Source organism: Anguilla anguilla, chromosome 16, assembly GCF_013347855.1.
Source record: "Anguilla anguilla isolate fAngAng1 chromosome 16, fAngAng1.pri, whole genome shotgun sequence".
Lineage (NCBI taxonomy): Eukaryota > Metazoa > Chordata > Actinopteri > Anguilliformes > Anguillidae > Anguilla > Anguilla anguilla.
This window is the reverse complement of record NC_049216.1, coordinates 13,248,975-13,269,829: the sequence shown is the minus strand read 5'-3', so window position 1 is coordinate 13,269,829 and position 20,855 is coordinate 13,248,975. Positions and strand designations below refer to the sequence as shown.

Below are 20,855 nucleotides of genomic sequence, written 5' to 3'. Positions count from 1 at the left end.
TCACATTTTCAAAAGCAGACTGAGTACTAGCATTACCAGGATAGAATAAAGTCCTTTCATACTTGTGCTAGTTTTTGAATGCAAGCCATTTTAGCCGTTTAACAATTTTACAATTTCTTTGCCCTGTTGTAAGTATTAATACTGCACTTATGAGAATTGAATGGAAAATGATTTCACCTTGAGTAGTAATCACGGTCCTGGTGCGGTCCTGCTCCTGTGGTGGCTGCCGGTCTCAGATACCCTTGTGAGGTCAGTGGGCCTGGAGCTCTTAATGGGGTCGTGCCACTACAGCAGCAACATGCTGCCATCACTGCAGCCCGGCCATAAATGCCACACATAATGGAGGCCCTTTTCAGAGCAGGGCTGTATGGGAATTGGAAAAAACGATTGAAGCGTGTGCTCAGGGCTTGTCTTTCTGAGTGCAGCGGTCTGTACTGCCTCTTCTGTCCTTCACGGTGTAGCGGACTGGTGCACTACGTCTCTGAGAACAAGTTGGGGTCTGTACTGCAGTACCCGCCTTTTCGAGGTTGTTTGTGCTGCTGTTCCCGTTTCTCATAGTGAAATTGTGTCTGCTGCTCTACTGTTCCTCACACTGTCTGTGCTGTAGGACCTGCCCCTCCCATTTGAGAGTGTGTCTGCGTTCACAGTGAAAGACTGAGCGACTGCCCCTGCGGCTGAGTTTTTGGTGTGTGTGTGCCGTTCTGTGTCGGGCAGCTGTCTTGCGGTGAGCCTTTTCCAGAGCCGGCTGAAAGGCCCGTCAGTGTGATGAATCAGCGCTACGGCGGAAAGGAGGCACCCAGGCCCGGCCTGCCGTGCCCTCCATTGCGCAGAGTCCGGCCCGCTGTCCCGCCATCGCGTGGCGCCCGGCCCGCCATGGCGTAGCGTCTGAGAACGTGCGTGCTGCGGAAGCTGCCTGGCGGGCGCGCCGCTGTAATGCTACACCTGTATGCTAGTCAGAGCCGGGGCGGCGCTTCGCTTGGCACAGCTCCACCGCTCCCCACATCAGCGTGTGACTCAGCAGGAATCTGAGAACAGAGGTCTACACCTGCGCTCCTGTGCAGTCGTGCTCGTCAAAAAGTGAGAATTTAGGAGCAAGCTAGTGTTTCAGTGAAGAAGAGAAACCGGTATTCAGACTTTTCTTTTTGCCATGGCCAAGTGCGTGACTTGCAATTTTCTATATATGTTATCAGGCTCACAAATGAAGCCCAGTTTTGAGCGGAGGTGTTTTGGAAAATTGACTGTTTCTGGAGAGCTGTAGGTTTGAGTTACTTACGACACAGCTGTTGTGTTGCAGAGTGTACAGCCTTGTTTATTTAAATGTTTTTTAACATATAGACTTCATTGAATACATTATATACATTATATAATGTGTCTTCATTTGGTTTTATACTACTATACAGGTAAATTAGCGGGGCCCTGCTGCGACTAACCGTTTCTGATCAGCAGAAAACATGGTGGGCCGGTCCTGTGTCTTCGCATTGCTGGATGATGTGACAGGGCAGAGTAGCACTGATATGGCTGCACAATGGGAAATTTTCTGCATGCACAGTTGATCTTCTACAATATCTCTCTGCATGATTACAGAACTGTTACATAAAGTGTCATTTGTGAGTCATCTCCCAGCATTGATTCTGGAGGTTTTTGAAAACATGGTTGTTTCTCCCCCTATGTGCTGCTGTGTTATGTGCTGCCCGTGATGTTAGGGTGGGGTACCCCTGCCCCAAGCTGAGAGCTGTGTGTGTGTGTGTGTGTGTGTAGGCCTGTGTGAGGTCCTATAGGATGAGCTGTTCCCCAGTTGGAGAGGCATCAGGTGCAGAACAGACCCCTGTAATTTGTGCACACCCCCATGACTTGTGCGGCCCCTTCACACCCTCTCCAGCAGGAGAGCCACCCCTCCCTCCCCTGCCCTCCTCGCTTCACCGACACGACTCCTCATTCTGTATCGGCCCCCCCAAATCCCCTCCGAGCTGGTGTAGGGAGAACACCGGCACTTTGCATGGGAGCTAATTCGGTTACTTCCACATATTGGAATAGATGATTACGTAGTGGACCTGCTTCATTAGATTCTTGCATCCTACCCTCAGCTCTTTCTGTTTCTCTCTCCTGTACACAGCCTGTGACAGAGCAGGTGGGCTGATTGGCTCATCTGCATTAAGGGCGGGACCTCTTCCTGGGCCTGCCCCTGATCACTCCACTTCTGTGCGCTCCCCTCCCCCCTATGGTTTATAGATGAGCAGCTCTGGGGGAGGGGAGCTCTGTGTCTCTTGGGGAGGGGGATTTGTGTCACTTTGCCCCTCCTCTTTATGGTTGCATGCCATTTTCTCCTGCTGCAGATTTTCAAGGAGATTCCCAGATCATAGCTGGCAGAAGCAAGTCTCAGTACTCAACCTAGGGAAAATGCAGTGTGGGTTGGACTGTATGGGCGATGGGCTCATTGGGTGTTTCATTTTATTGCTGCCGCAGTTGCGCACTTATCTTTTTTCTTTCAGAACAATCATGCTTTGAAGCTATAGTGGCATTATGAAGAGTACTGTTTTGCACAAGGAATTACAGACTACATAAATGCAAGTGGATCCTTCCGTCATTACCAGACTTGAACGCATTCATTGTTTTATATGCAGAAACTGTATATCAACTGCGCTCTTATGTGCAGAACACAAAGCACTGTCGATGGTGTGTTATTGATCGGATGTTTGTCCGACATTGATCTGCTTCAGTATGCATCATTCACATCTTTGGTTTATCTGCAGTCAGTCACTTTGATGGGTCATCTGTGTCTGTTTTGGACATGTAAAGAACAGGCATTTACCTGGTTTACTGTGACTTTCTTGGGCCCCTCTGAAAACTGAAAGCATCAGCTCTGGTGATGAGCACACATGGGATTGAAAAACTGACCTGCAGGGCCCAGGGGACGAGAGATTGCCATTTTCTGTGAAGCTGGAAAGCTAGTGGTCATTCAGTATTGCAGTTTAGTAAGCCTCTATGCCAAAAAGGAAATTCTCCCCTTGAAGGGGAAACTACGTTTTTTTGCCCCACAGAAGAAGATATAAGATTTTTTTTATTCCAATTTGGTCCCCATTGCTTTATGTCACAGTGCATTGTTAGGATATTTTGCCCTTATTCGTGGAGTCAAATGCAGGACGATGAAGAACACGCTGACAAAGTTTCCTCAGAGGATTTGTGGTTTAATTCAATGCGCAAGGGAGAGACAGACCCAGCACACTCGGGCGCTGCGCTGAGAGAATCTCTGCCCATCACACTGTGTGGTGTCTAGATATACAGTTTTCAGTCATACACATCAAAAGGTTGAGTTAAGTGGCGGACCGGAGACAAATGGTCTTGTCCCTTCCTGGGGACCCTCGCATCCATTTAGCATAGGAATGTGACCTCCTTGCCGCAGACACTAGAGGTGTTATACAGAGACACACTACAGAGGTGCTAGACATACAGGCATGCAAACTACAGTCACAGCATGGTAGGAGAGGGAAACACAATACACTACATACAGTCTAATATATATATAGTGATACATGTACCTAAAACAGGGAACCTATCAGTCCCCCATTTTGTATTTGGGAATATGGTGCTAAATGCCATATTCCCCATAACCTATTCAGGCCTTTACCCCCAGTGAGCAAGCACATGGCAACAGTGGCAAGGAAAAACTCCCCTAGAGTAAAGGGGAGAAACCTTGGGAGGAACCAAGGCTCAGCAGGGGGGACCCATCCTCCTCGGGTTGGCCTGTGTACAGTTCTGGTGAGAAAATCAATTTCTCACAATTACAGAATAATTCATGTTCTCTAACATGTCTGCATGCCATACATTCTGTAGAACTGTCTTTAATTTACGATACATGGCAATTACCAGGAAAAGGGTAAAAATGTTGAATACCCACACACATTGGAAAAAATGACCCATACAATACATACAAACAACCCCACCCCAAGGGACAGTAATTACTATTTTTAAGCCATTGGGTCACAGTTGTTACCTTTTATCTGCATTGTGGTGTTAGGGTTCTACACCCAGCTATCAAGTGCTGGGACAGAGATGTTAGTGGTGACATCAGGAGTGACCAGAATAGAGCTGATAGTGGTAGGAGTGTCAGTTGGATTAGTGCAGTTGGAAGTGTTAGGCAGTAGTTTGGTTAGAAAGTAGTCCTCCTTTTGTCACCAATATTGTGCCTGTTGCTAACAGGTTTCAGCCAAATCTCAATTATTAACATTTATTTTATAACCAAAAATGGCATTTGCTGTGGACCCAGTGGCTCCCTCCCATCATGCGATATCCTTATGTTTCCTAATTGTATCTAATATATATAATTTTGTTACAAAGAAAACCTAACCTAACCTGAAGCATTTTACACCAGTGATGAATGATTATGTGAGAGTGTCTGATGGATACAGTCACTCGGGCAGGCAGAGGCTCTCTTTCAGAGCAATTCAAAATTTTAGGTCCACTATACAATTTAGGGCATGTGCCAGGCTTTATACAATTTAGGGCATGTGCCAGGCTTCTCTGGAGGGCTGCATGTGCCTCACCTCTTAGCTGAAGGGCATATCCGTATATGGCCTTCCGAGTGGGACAACCATCTTCCTCCAGTCCTGCAACCTTTTTATCCTAATTAATATAAAACTTTTCCAATATTTTAATTGCCTCCTCCCAACCTATTCCTGTATCAACCCACACTCTCAGACTATATACAACATTACAATACAATGACAAAAATATCCAACATGACAACATAATGATGAAGATGTCGCTGTGAAGTCATCCCAAATCCAACTGCAGCTTGCAAGGTTGGTGCACATTCTTGTCCTGGAAACGTGTCTGATTGGAGACACGGAAAGAGAGATAGCCCCCAGGGGCTATAAGGGTAGACGGGGATTATTGTGCCCCATGTTGGGTCTCACCCTTGTATTTCCTTAACTATTGAATGCGGAAATGCCTGTAATGTAATGTAATGTAATGGAACCACACCGGAGTTCCAGTCACTGGAAACAGCTGATGGAATTGTGAGCCTGTGTGGTCCAGACCAAATTTTGCCGATTATGTTTTTCACCAGGACCTTGTCTCCAGGTTCAACCAGGCATTTCTTTGTCCTCAGCCGGGTCAAGTCCAGTTCTGTGATCCTGTGAAACACACTTAGGACAAAAGCCTGCAATATTTACCTAAACGGTCACCCATTACGTGCAATTTCCCACCAATACACTAACCACCAGGAGTCCTCATGGGTCAACCTGTAGGAATTTCAAAGGGTGAAAGCAAATGTTAATTACTCAGTGTTAATTACTCAGTCCCGCTTTCACGGAGAGGAGCACGGCTGGTGGCTGCGTCACCCAGTCTCATCCTAAAATGGAGAACAAATGATTAGTTAGTTGGAATTGATTAGTTAGTTGTTGTTGTTTTTTTTTTTTTAACCAATGTTATTTTCTTGTACCAGTCCCCCATTTTGTATTGGGGGCTACTGCACTAGTCAGGAGTCTCCTACAAGTTCAGAAGTCACACACCATTTTAAAATCCTTATGCCTCCATCTCTGGTGTATTTACACGGCCTTGGTTGCAACCCCACAGATCACCCACAGGTACATTCACAGTATTAACAAAAGTCTCATGCAAGATGCTACTTTGAGAAGTAAAAACGATTTGATTACCTCAGTGTCAGCTTGAAGCCAACATTGCTCAGCGTGTATTTTACATGAGAAACTGTGGAAAGGATGGTGTTAGGATGTGCCACTAGGGGTCAATCATATGTGTGCTACCTTATTTATTTATTTATTTATTTACTGTTACTCCCTTATCTTGGGCTCATAACCCTTATTTATTTATTTATTTATTTACTGTTACTCCCTTATCTTGGGCTCATAAATTAAGAATATTTAGGGACTTATGGTGTCCACGTCCTTATGCTATTAGAACGAAACCTCAACACCTGATGCAATGGGGGCCGACGTATCCTATTCTGAGGTTTCAAGCGATTTAATTAATCTAACGAGTTCGTCTTTTGACATGTCTTGGAGCTGGCTACCTCGTTCTGACTGGTTATTCCCAGATCTGCATGCCTGGGCAACGTGTCCATATTTGTGACAGATCTTACATTGGGTCCTTCTCCCTCTGTGACAGTCCGCCTGGCTATGCCCTGATCTCCCACAGTTGCTGCAAGGAGCTATCTCCTGTACCGGAGCCATGTGGAGGGGTGCTTTATTGTGAGAATGTGACCTCAGACCTGATCTTGCGCCCCCCTTGTTTACACCACTATGGTATTTATTTAAACATGCAGCCCACGAAATTAAGTCGCTACAATCCTTCGGTCGAAAACCAGCCTTACCCGCTGTGTCTCGGTATAAAGCTACACTTCCCTCGAGTACATTCATCAGGAAATCGGGGTTATCTTTACTTGGATTGTCACCTGCATTACCATATGTGGAGTACAAACTGTATTTCTCGTCAATATACCTATCAAAAGGTTCATCTTCGCGTTGTTGGCGGGTAAGATATAATGAATACAGATTGGAACCTGTACCTAGAGCTTTATAAACGGTCTTCCTGAACTTTTCCACTGCTTCTTCCATCTCAAGCGTGGATGTGAAGCGGACAGATGCCCATGCAGAGTTATTAAATTCCCCTAACTCGCTCCATACAGCACTTGGACATTTTGCCTTTGTTAACACATAAACGTCGAAAGCATGTAATCCCCCCACCGTCATGTACTGTGCTATTTTCTCCCAAAACGCCATGTTCGGGTCATCTCTTTTGAGATCGGGTAATTCCCGAACCATGCTACGCAAATCAGAAGGACTTAGTGGTGTATGTTTAATTTGTGTTATAATACTTGGCTGTCCCTCACTCCGATCCGGATTCGGAATCGAATCTACTGCTATAGGGGCCATTGGGGCACTAGGCTCTACAGATATATCATCCATAACCTGTGAATATGGGGGAGCCTTGTACAAATCCTCCTGTACCTTAGCTAACAGTTTGTTTTTGCTGTCTAGTTCGCTACGACACCTTTGCAGCTCGTCTATTTCGCTACGACAGCGCTCCAGCTCTCCCTCATATTGTTTGAGTTTGTGTGCTGCGCTTTTATATGCCATCACTACGCACATTGCTGCATATTTACCTTTCTGTTTATTATTTTTCTGTTGGGACCACCATACGTTCAATGCCTTCTTTGAAATTACCCCGGAATCATTTTTGCTAGGGAATGGGGGGTTAGTTCTAATTGCTTTCCCATATCTTTTAACCATAGCTTTTAATGCCGCTGCCATTAGATCCCCGCATAAAACCTCTTTCTCCGTCATCATTCCCGTAGTTGGTAGCCCTTCAGAATTACGCGGATTAGCTATCATGAGCCGAAAGTATTAACTACACGAAAGGAAAATATGCGCTTTTACTCTTATATTATATGGGTTATATATACTATATTGTGTACACATATAACAAACATATCACGTAGGCCTAACACAACAATACGTTATTCTGTAGACATGACAACACTGATGGAGCTCCGAACAAAACAACATTGAGTGCACTTTCTCGCATTCACTCGCATTGGTAAACAACCAAGGTTCTCTTCTTGCACACACTTTGGCACGCAGCCCAAGTTTTTTCACAATTCGCAGTGTTACTTCCGAAACACTTAGGCTACTAACAGCAATCAGCAACACCAAAACTTGTCCAACAAGTTATTAAACAGACGCTCCCTCGTCTGATGGTTCCGAACCGAAACGTGTTTGTGTGTCCACTCCCGACACACACGTTACTAAACAGCTTAAGGAAAATGGACGCAACTTCGCCCTTGAGTCCGACGTGGCTCGGAACGTGTCCTTCTGTCAAATACCGACACACGTTACTAAACAGACGCTCTTCTTGGCGTAGTGGACCCGACGTGGTCCGGAACGTTACGTGACTTCACCCAGCACGCAGACGTTACTAAGGAAAGTGGACGCTACTTCGCCCTTGAGCCCGACGTGGCTCGGAACGTGTCCTTCTGTCAAATACCGACACACGTTACTAAACAGACGCTCTTCTTGGCGTAGTGGACCCGACGTGGTCCGGAACGTTACGCGACTTCACCCAGCACGCAGACGTTACTTAGGAAAATGGGCGCTATTTCGCCCGTGAGCCCGACGTGGCTCGGAACGTGTCCTTCTGTCCAATATGACACACGTTACTAAACTGACGCGTTACTCAGCGTCGAGGACCCGACGTGGTCCGGAACGCTGCCGTGCTCTACTTCAGCACGCAGACGTTACTGAACAGATTGACGCTCCCGCGTACTCTGTTAATACTGCTAGCACTACCACATTAAAATGACGTCAACATTAAAAGACAAACTCATTATCAGTTGCTACATCAAAGTCCCGTCCACGTAACTATTTCTTAAAATACAGAACAGGAGTCACTTCCCAATTGCACCAAGGAAAATCAATGCCTAATGAAGGTGGTAAGTTGTGTTTAATAAAAGATACTCACCTTCTTGTTGATTCTCGTTGTTTCAAGTGGAAGATATTTCCTGTCCCTTCGTGGTCGCCAAAACTGTTAGGATATTTTGCCCTTATTCGTGGAGTCAAATGCAGGACGATGAAGAACACGCTGACAAAGTTTCCTCAGAGGATTTGTGGTTTAATTCAATGCGCAAGGGAGAGACAGACCCAGCACACTCGGGCGCTGCGCTGAGAGAATCTCTGCCCATCACACTGTGTGGTGTCTAGATATACAGTTTTCAGTCATACACATCAAAAGGTTGAGTTAAGTGGCGGACCGGAGACAAATGGTCTTGTCCCTTCCTGGGGACCCTCGCATCCATTTAGCATAGGAATGTGACCTCCTTGCCGCAGACACTAGAGGTGTTATACAGAGACACACTACAGAGGTGCTAGACATACAGGCATGCAAACTACAGTCACAGCATGGTAGGAGAGGGAAACACAATACACTACATACAGTCTAATATATATATAGTGATACATGTACCTAAAACAGGGAACCTATCAGCATGTACCTGCTTACACCCATTCCTGTCATTTTGCGATGCAACAGAGCGGTACGATAGTATCAGAATACGTGGAGTATTAATTATTGACCTAGGATTACATGAATTCATCATCATTATTGTTTTGATTATATTGGCATTTTTATATTACTACTATTATTAATAATTTTACCTGCCATTATTGCATTTTAGTGACACGCTTATTTTTTATTACGATACACTGTATATACATAACCAAAAATATAAAGCACATTGCATGTTTCCATTTGAATTAAAATGGAAGTTAATATTGATGAAATCTCTTGCTTTCTTTCTTGCACTGCCCAGGCTTTCAGAACAAGTCGATTAAGTGAAATCATAAGATTTCTGAGTTACCAACCCCATTTCTATTTATTTTGGAAGTCACTTTTGTCTGTCTCCTTAAAAACAGTTGCTAGCTAGCTACGATAACACAGAATGGCTGAAAGTGCACACTTCTTGACTGTAGGATTTCAGTCAGTTAGAAGTTAGTTAGCCTGCTAGTCATAATTGATGTTAGTATGTTTCAGTCGAGTGCCACTTATTATTTGTATTGTTCAGAAAAGTTAGTTAACTAGCTACAGTGCAACACAGTAGTCAGTTAGACAGCTCGATAGCTAGCTCATGAGACACAATACTTATTTTGTTAGCTAGCTAACCTCAGCTTCTAATTGTAATTCACTCTTGCTAGTTCGCTTACCAGCTAGATTTTCCATATGTATGTAGCTTGCTAATATACAGTTACAATAAAGTGTAGACAAGTGCTTCTATAAAATATTGACTGCTTTATTACTTTAACTTGCTGAAACCACACTGGAAAATTCCTTGTCACAGTGAGTCACTGGTTTTCTTCCGTAAAATCCTGTAGCTAGCCCGCTACTAGATTACATGTCACAGTTCTTTTTTGTGAAACATCATTGCACTGCGTTTACCGGTTTACTGTGATCCTTCATGTTTAAGTATCTAGTGAGCATGCTCTGGTGCCAAAAAGCCCCGAAGTCAAATATGGCAGCCTCCATGAAACGTCTCGTACCAATGAGCAGCTCCCATAGGAATCCATGGAACCGGTAAACGGAAGCTGGCTCTATTTCTTACAGGCAGCGCCACTTTGACATATTTTGGTGCATTTGCAAAATGATCACATTTATTATTATTATTGTTATTATTATTATTATTATTATTATTGTTGTTGTTATTATTTTCATTATGCCACAGAAGAGTTACTCTTGAGGAATGACCAGACTTTCACTCCTTATGGATATTAACTTCTGTATTCCCTTCAACTTCCCAGTCAAAGCCTCACTACAAAGGCCTGAACTTGGGTTATTTTGTTTCTCTTCTTTATCTTCTTTAAGCATAGTAATTGTAATATAACATTGACTGTAGTGTTCAGCTCGGCATTTACCGTCCTGTGTCTGGTAGGTTGCGTGTGTTGAAATACTGTAGTGGAAAAATTTGTCTTTGTGTTTCAGTTTTCAGAAGGATTTTGAGGCTCTGTGGACCTGCCCAGACATGACTTCCAAAAAAGAACACAGCGCTTAAAGCTTGGAAGTGGAGTGATACACTAGCCGAGATATTTTTCAGTCAGCAGATGAAACGTCAGATTGCCACACCCTTTTAAACATTTTTGATAAAACTTTAATAGAACCACCACCTACATGCTGTGCGACAGCCAGGAGGTGTAGTTTAGACACTTTTGGGTGATTATTGTTGAGCCAGACGGGAGGGTGGGCAGAGAGACCAGTCTATCTGACATATTACAGCAGTTTCCTTGATAGTAACATTATTGAGGCATTCTGCAGGCTGTCTTAATGCACATTCCTGTCTGATATGGGTAAATGGAATTTTTATTAATGCTGGAGCACAAGATATTTACCGACAAGTGCATTATTGATGAGTAATCAGATTACATAGTGCCTTTACAGAGCCAGGCGGTCTGAAGAGTGTTTGATAATTCCACCACTTTCCTCTCCTTTGCTGGAGGGGCTCTTCTCCTCAGTGAGAGAAGAACGTCATTTGAGCAGCTCCACTGTAGAAAATGGTGGGTGGGTCCTGATGAACATTACTGTGATTATAGCAACGAGTCTTTGAGCCTAGCAGGCAGTTCCGACTGTGGCCAGACACAAGTGGTTTCATCTTGTTGGAATTTGCTTCCACTACGTGTGAAAAATTACCAAATCCAACAGGCTTTGTTTACAGCTGTTTTCTAAGCTAAAATGATGGCTATGACTTTATTTGAGAACAAGGTGAACAGGGTTTCTTTCTAGCACCTTGTTATTGAAGTACAGGCCTTTTGTTTTTGATGTTCTAATATGGAGGCTTCCGTCACCCTCACCAGCTGAAAGTGCAAATTGCCGTGGGCACGAAATTCCATTATCGCCTTCTGTGTGGGCAACAAACAGCCCTCCCCCATCTCTCATCCAGTTAGCCTGGATGAGTGGCGGTAAGGCGGTAAAGCCAGCTGCCTGCAGGCTGGGAAGAGAGCGGTGATGTCATCAGAGGGTCCCAGAGGGCAGTGCTTTGGCCAACTTTCGCCTCTTTCCACAAAGAGACCCGTTCGGACACTTATTTTTAGTTCTGCTTTGAAGATGCACCCTGGTGCACGGTTGTCACCTGATTGGGTGACGGCGTGGCATGCTCCCACCGAGGTGTCTAATTGGCAGCTGACATGGTGTGGAGGAGATCTCGGCACAGCTGGCTATCAGCAGGACACAGCGCAGACACGGCCTGCTCCCTGTGTTTTATATGAGCTCTTTATTGAGCCAATTTATCCCCTTCTCCAGGATGTGTCTTTCGTCCCTGGTGCTGTCTGTATTGAAGGATTTGAAAGGATTTGACTATTGTTGCTGGAGTCTTTCTTGCTGTGGCCAGAATAGACCAACCCCAGTTTCCACCTGTGTTTAATTCTGAGAGCTGTGTCTGATTGGCCACGGCTGATCACATGGTAAGTGGGGCCTCAGGATGGAGGCTGAAATTGGCCCATGCCAGTGGCTTGGCGGGTGACATTGGTGCTGCTCCAGGTGCTTTACAAGTCTGTCCACAGACCAGCACCATGCCCAGCACCACACGACTCTGGACGTCAGGCTAGAAAAGCTAATCTCACAACAAGTCTTAAATGTAGCTCCAGTTTTAGAGAATGTGAATCCGGGTGAGCTCATTCTGTAGGTGTACATGAATGCATTATTTACTGATTAACTACTGACATTATTTACTGTGGCATCTGCAGGACTGTAAACCCCCGGGGCAGATTTAATCCGCAGGAATAAAGGGCATCCACTTTTTATAGTTGTATTTTTCTGAGGGTTGGGGTACATCTGAATTACAGTCTTGCCATTGAACAGATGCTCCTCATGGTTCAGGGGTTTGTTGGTCTGAGCAATTAGTGCTGTGGGAGAACTTGAAAGTGTCTTGAAATTTGAGTGTTGGTCTAAATACTGGTCTAAACCAGGAATCCACAGAATCAGTAAATTATTTCTTCGTGCTTGATATTCTTTCCACACACAGAGATATTTTTCTTTCAAAACTGCTGATTCCAATTGTGTAGGCTCTTGCTGATCAGGCCTTTATTTCAATGTGATGTTGGGTGTGGTTAGTGTCCGATTACAGATCCTGTGAAATCCTGCTTTACTTGTAGAAGGAGGATCTGTGAGTGATCAAAGCTTTGCTGCCGTGTGGATCGAACATTGACTCAGTGCGTCTTTCCTGCTGCCTGAAAACCTCAGTGTTTGCTTAGTCAGCGAAACCTAATCCAGGGGTATTGTTGGACGGAGACCCAGGCCTTCTGAAATGTAACTGCTCAGAACTTTTCTTGGTAAATCGTTCTGCCTTTCTAGTTTTTCGTTGTTTAATGCACCCAGTGGAACACCCTTCTTTCCGTCACTCTTAGACCGATACTAATGAAAAACCGAACCATTGTTCAAGAGCCCGTCCTATCTGTGTCCTCTAATTCAATAAGTCAACCCTCTGCTCTGCCGGTGTGGAATGTTATTATGCAGCCATTTTTTTTTTTTGGTTTCGCCATTGTGAAGGTTTATTTTTTTGAGCTTCTGCAGTTTTCAGTTTGGGGTTTTATGTAAACAACTGCTGCTCTGCTGGATCCTGTGTGTGTTTGTGCACAGAACTACTTAAAATGAACTGTTTAATGGGTGATATAATATAAAGACAAGATCTGATATCACAGTGATTTATTGATGGTGAGGATAGTGAAAGAGTGACTACCCAATAAAGTCCATGTGGAAATCAAACTGACAGTAGCGCTATGCTCTTCAGCCCTACCTGTTGGCCAACACTGGTCCCCAGCCATGTTCTTGGAGATCTACTGTCCTATAGGTTTTCACTCCAACTCTATGAAAGCATACCTCATTCGGCTGCTAGAGATCATGTTGAGCTGCTAATTAGTAGTCAGGTGTGCCAAATTGCGGTTGAAATGAAAACCTGCAGAATGGTAGATTTTCAGGAAGAAGGTTGGGAGCCAGTGCTGCACAGGCTTCAGATGTGTCTGCTGTTCTTTCCAGCGAATTGCATGCTGTGCAGGGTATGTCTGCTTTTCCCCCCAGACTTAATAAACCCTGCCCATCAGACAGTCTCTTCGGCTCCTGGTTCTTGTGGTCTCAGGGTTTGAGGACCGTGAGGACTGACCATCCGGATGCTCATAATAGGTTGTTTTACATGTGTGGTCAGTATGGTTGGCCTCGGGTCACTGCTTGGGTGAAGCAGGTGCATTGCTATGCAGCGTGTCCATGTCCGTGGCAGGAGTTTAAAGTTAAGGAAGTTAACAGATGGCTGAGCACTCTGTCCTGTCAGTGGCACAGCTCCTCTGGTCCTGGTTAATGTTACCCAGCCGCCGGCGGTGAACTCTGCCCCGTGCCTGCAGTCCCCTCCCCTCCCCTCCCCTCGGTTTGGCACAGGTGCCCTCCTTCACTGGCAGGTGCTTAGGCGGCTTCGCAGTGCGCCGGGGGGGCAGGAAGTGCGGCCGGCGCCCTGCCAGGCACGTCTTAAGAGCCTGGTGCCCATCGATTTTCAGTGGCAGGTGTGCGCGGCTGAGTGGGGGAGAGCCGCCGTAGCACAGCGGCGGTGTGGCTCGTGTCGGAGCCGCGGGCGGGGCCTCCGATTCCGCTGCGACCCTCTGTGTGCCCCGCCTGCCCGCCGCACGGAGCTCACTCCGTGGCAGATGGTGTTTTGTGGGTGCGCAAACCGAAGCTAGCAGCTCGGCCAACTGGAGCCCCATTTCAGACGCCGGGGCTGTCTGCAGGCGGGCACAGTGTAATTACTGTGCGAGTCTGTGGTGCTGAGCCTTCGCATCCCCTGCAACCTCCAGATGCATGTTATACAACTTTTTCCTCTGCAGTGCTAGTCAGCTCAACATGATCATTACCCTGACATTTAGCAGGCAAATAATGCTGTCCTGCGTACTGTAATGGCAAACCTGTTGGCACATTATGCAGCGCATTACTCAGTCTGTTTATTTGTGCCCACATGTGCTGAATGCATTGTGATTTTTATTTTTGCTATGTTGCTCATTTTGAGAATGCAAGTCAAGAACAACTGACTTGCATACCTACCTACACAAGCAAAACAGAGCTACAAATGCAATTGAAACACATTTATGAAGATAAATAAAGCTGCAGCTGTCTCAACAGTTCTAAAGGTAAAACCGTACGAAGGCATGCTGGAGGGGTTCTGATGAATATATCTTGGCATGGCTCAACCCATCTCCCTATGCAGAAGGAACAAAGGGCTTTCCTTCTGAGATGTTATTTTCTGTGTGAACGCAGGATTTAGGTTCTTTGCTGTGGCCGGTTGTCATTGAGCGGCGTGTCTGCGTGCGCTCACTTAATCATTCCCCTCATGTGTCATGTGATTGAATTTGCAAAGTGACCGCTGTGTGCGGCGCGCTGTTACTGTGCCTGCCTGTGTGGCGCTCACTTGATTGTGTTTTCACAGGAAGCAGGAGTGAGGCAGGGAGAGAGAGAGCTGGGAGGGGAGGGGAGGGGAGGGGTGGAGAAGCTCAGGTAATCCAGACACAGACTGGACAGAGCCGGCGTGAGCAGCAGAATAATGAAAGTGCTAATTACAGAAAAAACAGGAAGTTGTCTGTGATGTCGTCCTCGCTCCTGGTGACTCATCGGGCTTGAGCCATTCTTTGTGAGCCCTTATAATGCAGGCAGGTTCCCGCCTGTAGCCATTAACCCTGCTGGGCTGAAGACAGACCTGGGCTGGATTATGGAACCATCATTTCTAGACGCAAGGGGGAGAGGGGGAAGATTAACTCTGATGCACTGTTTGTTATTATCAGACATGTATCAGTATGTTGTCAGGAAATACACATACTGTGATAAAAATGTAACAGTTGCAATGCAGTACATTTTCTAATAAAATACATGTTACCATGCATGTAACAGCACTCTGCTTGTACAAAACTAATCACAAGCGTTTCTACTGGCTTGTTGTCAAAATTCTTCTTTACAGCTAAAGACTGCCATTGGTAGACAAGCTTTTTCATCAACGGAAAAATACAATAAAATGTGTGAATACAGATAAGAACGTATGACAGTGTATGTTAATGTGTACATTCAATTTAAAAGAAAGAACTGGGATACGCATTTGTATGGATAATTGCCACAGCCCTAAGCCTAATATTTACTTTAGACCTTGTTCTTAGAATGAAACCAAGCACGACTGGTTAGATCTGTGGACTGTGTGGTACAGGAAGGCGTGTCAGATCAGGGTGACCACCTTCGTGTTTTTATCTGCATCTCTCTGTGTTGACTGTGTGTGCTCTCTGCCTCCCTCAGCAATCACTGTGAGCTCATAAAACAGCCAGTGATTAAGGCACGTGATTGGGGCCCATCAAAACTAATGGCGTTACAGCGGTGACCTTTGTCAGCGGGGCAATGATGAATCACTTCACGCAGCTCCATGTCCTCTTTCAGTAGATAGTTATTGCTCTCTCTCTATCACTCTGCTGCTCTATATGTCTGTTGCTCTTGCTCGCTTTTGCTCGTTCTCTGTCTCATCCTTAAATCCATTTTAGGTGTTGGGAAATTGAACTTCAAATGTAACGCAGCACTAAAAGCTCTCCTAGCCATTAGCCTTTGTGAAATATCAACAGTCATTGCCAAACCCAATTCCTCTGTACAAGCAGTGCTTCCACCAAGTGGTTAGAAAGAGAATTACCGATTTTAATGGGCAAGGAATTATGAATAGCTGCATTGTGGACATATAGTCACTAAAAGTACAATGGTGTGTTCTAATCTCAACTGTAGGTCTTCTTATTGGATTGATTTCCATTAGCGCTGTTGTAACACATGTTCTAAATCAGTTAGTTTAGAGATGCTGTAATTGTGCCTCTAAAAACAACTTAAGATAAATTAGATGGATGACTAGCATCTGTATTCATTGGCACTGCCATAAATGCCCGGGAGCAAATTACTATTAACAGCTTTCTGAGTGAGTGTTATACAGTAGCTGCGCTATACTCCTATACTCCTATACTTCTCTCATTGTGGTCATCTTTGGTCTCTTCCTCCCTTTCTCAGCGGAGGGTCTGCCCCAGGTGTTTTACTTCGGGCCCTGTGGAAAGTACAATGCCATGGTGCTGGAGCTGCTGGGCCCCAGCCTGGAGGACCTCTTTGACCTGTGTGACCGCACCTTTTCCCTCAAAACCGTCTTAATGATCGCCATTCAGCTGGTGAGTTCTTCTGTCCCCTTGTGCCTGTTTGCCTGCCTGTGTCTCGTGTACAGGTCTGTCTGTGAATGTTTGTGCGTTGAGTTTCTTGTGTGTCTTGTATTTGTGTACGGATGTGTGAGTGTCACATGAACACACATGCCTGTTCTTTACTGATAGTCCACTCCAATTTCTGCCCAGATCTCCCGGATGGAGTACGTCCACTCCAAGAACCTCATCTACAGGGATGTGAAGCCAGAGAACTTCCTGATTGGGCGGCAGGGCAACAAGAAGGAGCACGTCATTCACATCATAGACTTTGGCTTGGCCAAGGAGTACATCGACCCTGAAACCAAAAAACACATCCCTTACCGGGAGCATAAGAGTCTGACCGGAACGGCCCGCTACATGTCCATCAACACACACCTGGGGAAAGGTGGGGTTGGCCTCTAATTTTCCTGTTCTCCATTTTGGTCACGTGCTAGGCTTTTGGTTTGGATATTGCCGCAGAATCAGCTGTACTCTGATTTTGTCAGTTAAAGGCCTGCTATGCAGGATACCTTGAAAATATTATAAAATAACCATGCCAAGGTGTAACTATGATGCTCAGATTTCGCCAAATCTGTGCACCTTTACCTGTATTTGTTGTTCTAAAATGCGTTCGGGACGTTTCTGGGTGTGGTGCTTTTTTCTGTGTGGGGACTAGTGGGTGTGGCTGCAGAGCTAGCTAGCGAATAAGTCTAGATACAGCTATGCAAAAAGACAAGCTGACCGGGCTCGTTCAAGAACTAGAGTTAACCTTGGAATTGCTTTTCCTCGGTGGCATCAGCTGAAATTAGATTAAACGTGACGTGAAGTTGGCTTGTTTTCTGTTGGACCTGTAAGTAATGTTACTGGCAGTGTAACAAGCTGCCGACAATAAGGGTCCGAAATGTTCACATTTGATGTTCCAGGTATAAAACCACTACTATGATCAACATAATGGAATTAATTGAGCTATAATCGAATCTGCCCTTTACTGTCACTGAAGGTTGCTAATTTCATGGTACTAATGTTGGGTTATCCAGCTAACTCAACATTGACCCTAACCCTAACCCTAACTATCCAGCTAGCTACATTAGGTGGGATAACCTGCTCTGTGTGAGTGGGTGGGGTAGAAGACAGAGGAGGAGATGTCTTTTATTGTAAACACAGGCTAAGAAATCCTCATAGTATGCCTTTAAGGTGCTGATATAACCCAGGCAGAATGTATTTAAGTAAAAGAATAAATCCATTTTCACAAAGTGATCTTTAGAAGTTTAAAAGTGATATTGTGTATACTCGGGACGGGCCGCAGAGGAGGGTTCCTCAGACCTGCTAATGCTGCTGCTACTTCTGACAATTAAAACTGCTCTCTTCACTGTATCAGACCCATGCAATTAAAAAACATTTCCTCCCATTGAGTTTTCATACATTTACTGCTAGCATGCAGATGCCCACATGCTGTATACACACTTTTTATTAGTAAGGTGCTGTTAAATTCCTGACACTCATGACCCCCCCCCCCTCCCTCCACCCCAGTTTTTTTGCCGTTGATCTGGAACTTTCACAGGACCACATAATTTTATGTCCCCTCGTAAAAATATAGAATTATATTATATATTATTATTATTATATTATATATTAATATGTCTTAACAAGCCTTTATAATTTAGCTCCACAAAGTGCATGCATTTTAATTCAGACCAGTGTGGTCTGTGCAGGTTGAATGTTAACAAAGGCTTCCGCTGCAGTGTTGGCAGACTGTAACTGAAGTTGAAATGTAACTGGTCCAGCCGTTCCCAATGTTCTAATCAAGAACTGTTTCAGGCTCTTATGTAGATGCCTGCAGGGATCATTTCTCCACTTGGCCACATGCTGTTCAAATGCTGCAGATCATGTGATATGGAGCTGTACTGAGCAGACACACGGTCATGGGAATTGGAGTTGGGGAGGGCTGGAGATTGACCATATGCTGAACAGCACCCTTCTCATTGTTCCTGCATGGAGTTTCCCTTTTTCCTACAGATCAGTCATACGAGTCATGTCATTGCCTGCTGATAATTTCCTCACCCTCTTGATTGATCTTTGCAGCACACTAGGGAAACAAAGCAGTACTTGCATAACAGAATGAGAAAAGGGCTTGCATGTGGTTACTTCATTTTTGTAAACTGTATCAAATTTTAAAAATAAAAGTCTCGCAAAGCGTGTTATATTCATGAAACGGCGACAGCGTTTTCAGTCAGATTGCTAAGCTTTGCTGCGCCAGTCACTGTGTGACTGGTACTTTCTGATGGTTCATACTGCCCGTAGCTGAGGATGGTCGGCCCTCAGAACAGGCTTTCAGGGACTTGCTTGACTAGTTGTTGGGGCTGCAGCTCTCATGGTGTGCTGTGCTGCTGGTGGTGTGCATGCAGTCTCAGGCTGTGAGGACCGCACGGTGACGTCCTTCTGCTCTCGTGCGCTGTGTTTCAGAGCAAAGCCGGCGGGATGACCTGGAGGCCTTAGGTCACATGTTTATGTACTTTCTCCGGGGCAGCCTCCCTTGGCAGGGGTTGAAGGTACGTTCAGCGCCTGGACACCCCCAGATTTTCAGGCACTAACTGGGACAGAAGTGTGACTCTTTGTGTGTCTGTGCTGCAGGCAGACACCCTGAAAGAGAGATATCAGAAGATCGGGGACACGAAACGCAACACTCCAATCGAGGTTCTCTGTGAGAGCTTCCCAGGTATCAGCACCGCTAGCCCTGCCCTGGCCCAGCCCCTAGCTCCACCCCAACCACATCAGGGCTAACTGATTACTGCAACTGCTGATTGCTGTGACGCTTCACTAAGGAATACTCTTCAGGGTTCGGCAGGGTCATCGCAGGCTTCGTACTGTTAGATCTTCCCTTCCATCAGAGCCTCGGTGGAATTCTCTTGGGTCAAGCTGTCGGTGCAAACACTTTTCACACATGCGCATGCTCACGTGTGCATTTTTTGACACTACTACCCATGGGCATCACAAATGCGTACACACAAGCGCCCCTCTCTGTAGATGTTGTGTACACGTGCACTGAGACCGTTCCCTGACCTGTGTGGAGCATTCCCCTGTAGGTTGTGAAAGCAGCACTTAGCCATTGTTGGTTCTGTTTGCATAAAATGACCCTGGCTGCCCTCAGTCCATGGGTAGCTAAAACATAAGCAGGTTGTCTTTGTCACAGTGACGTCAATCTTCCTAGTCCTTCTGAAAACTTCAGGGTGCAGTCAGCCTTTTTATTTACACTTTGGTGTACAGTCAGCCTTTTATTTTAAATTCATTGTGCAGTCTCCCCATTTTATTGTAAATACAGCGTACAGTCATTACATATACGTAAATTACATATACACAGTCAGCCTTTTCATTTTATATTGAGTGTACAGTAAGCCTCTTTAAATTCAGTTTAGTCTGGCTGTTCATTTCTCATTCAGTTCTGTGGCGTTGTTGACGCTTATCATCTGTCACTGTCAGGACCTTCTGTCCGGGTCCTGCCTGTGATGTGGTGGCTGTCATGCTAACCTGTGGCCCTGTCTGTTCTGTCTGCTGCGCTTTGCAGAGGAGATGGCCACCTACCTGCGCTACGTCAGACGGCTGGATTTCTTTGAGAAGCCGGACTACGAGTACCTGAGGACCCTGTTCACCGAGCTCTTTGAGCGCAAAGGATACACCTTCGATTACACCTACGACTGGGTCGGCAGGCAGATTGTGAGTGACGCCGTTGTGGTGCCTTGGACCCCTGTGCCTGCGGTCCTGGTGAGGGGAGGGGTTCTGGATGGGCGTGTCCCTGGGCCTGTTCCTGAGCTTGCTGTTCTGTGTCTCCCGTTCAGCCCACGCCGGTGGGGTCCGTTCACGTGGATTCAGGCGCATCGGCAATCACGAGAGAGAGCCACGCCCACAGAGACCGGCCATCCCAGCACCAGCCATTACGCAATCAGGTAGGCGGGCAGTGCCTTTCCTCCTGACCCCCCCACCCCCAAGTCTGTATTGTGGACAGCCCCAGGACAGCCCCACGCCCCATGTCATAGTACAGACAGGGTTCAGTAGTCCATATTGTACCCTGACCGTGAATCAGCAGGAATTATCACAAGAACAGTGAGTTTTATAATCCTCAAACCATTCTCTCTATTAATGACTTTGGGC

At 45.7% G+C, this 20,855-nt stretch overlaps 1 protein-coding gene and 1 long non-coding RNA gene across 6 annotated transcripts in view; one reads left to right on the top strand and one right to left on the bottom strand.

Moving 5' to 3' along the window:
- csnk1g1 (casein kinase 1, gamma 1) overlaps nucleotides 1-20,855 on the top strand; it is a 70,867-nt gene that overhangs the window by 33,063 nt on the left and 16,949 nt on the right. For all 5 annotated transcript variants that reach the window (XM_035395322.1, XM_035395321.1, XM_035395320.1 and 2 more), the window contains exons 5-10: nucleotides 16,552-16,703; nucleotides 16,881-17,115; nucleotides 19,173-19,258; nucleotides 19,341-19,425; nucleotides 20,272-20,420; nucleotides 20,543-20,650. In XM_035395322.1, coding sequence (XP_035251213.1) covers nucleotides 16,552-16,703; nucleotides 16,881-17,115; nucleotides 19,173-19,258; nucleotides 19,341-19,425; nucleotides 20,272-20,420; nucleotides 20,543-20,650 — 815 coding nt within the window. The remainder of the gene's footprint in view (nucleotides 1-16,551; nucleotides 16,704-16,880; nucleotides 17,116-19,172; nucleotides 19,259-19,340; nucleotides 19,426-20,271; nucleotides 20,421-20,542; nucleotides 20,651-20,855) is intronic.
- LOC118214996 lies at nucleotides 3,978-6,809 on the bottom strand. Its single transcript, XR_004762745.1, has 2 exons — nucleotides 5,655-6,809; nucleotides 3,978-5,350 (listed from the first exon to the last, which is right to left on the bottom strand). It is a non-coding gene; the product is annotated as an uncharacterized LOC118214996 (long non-coding RNA).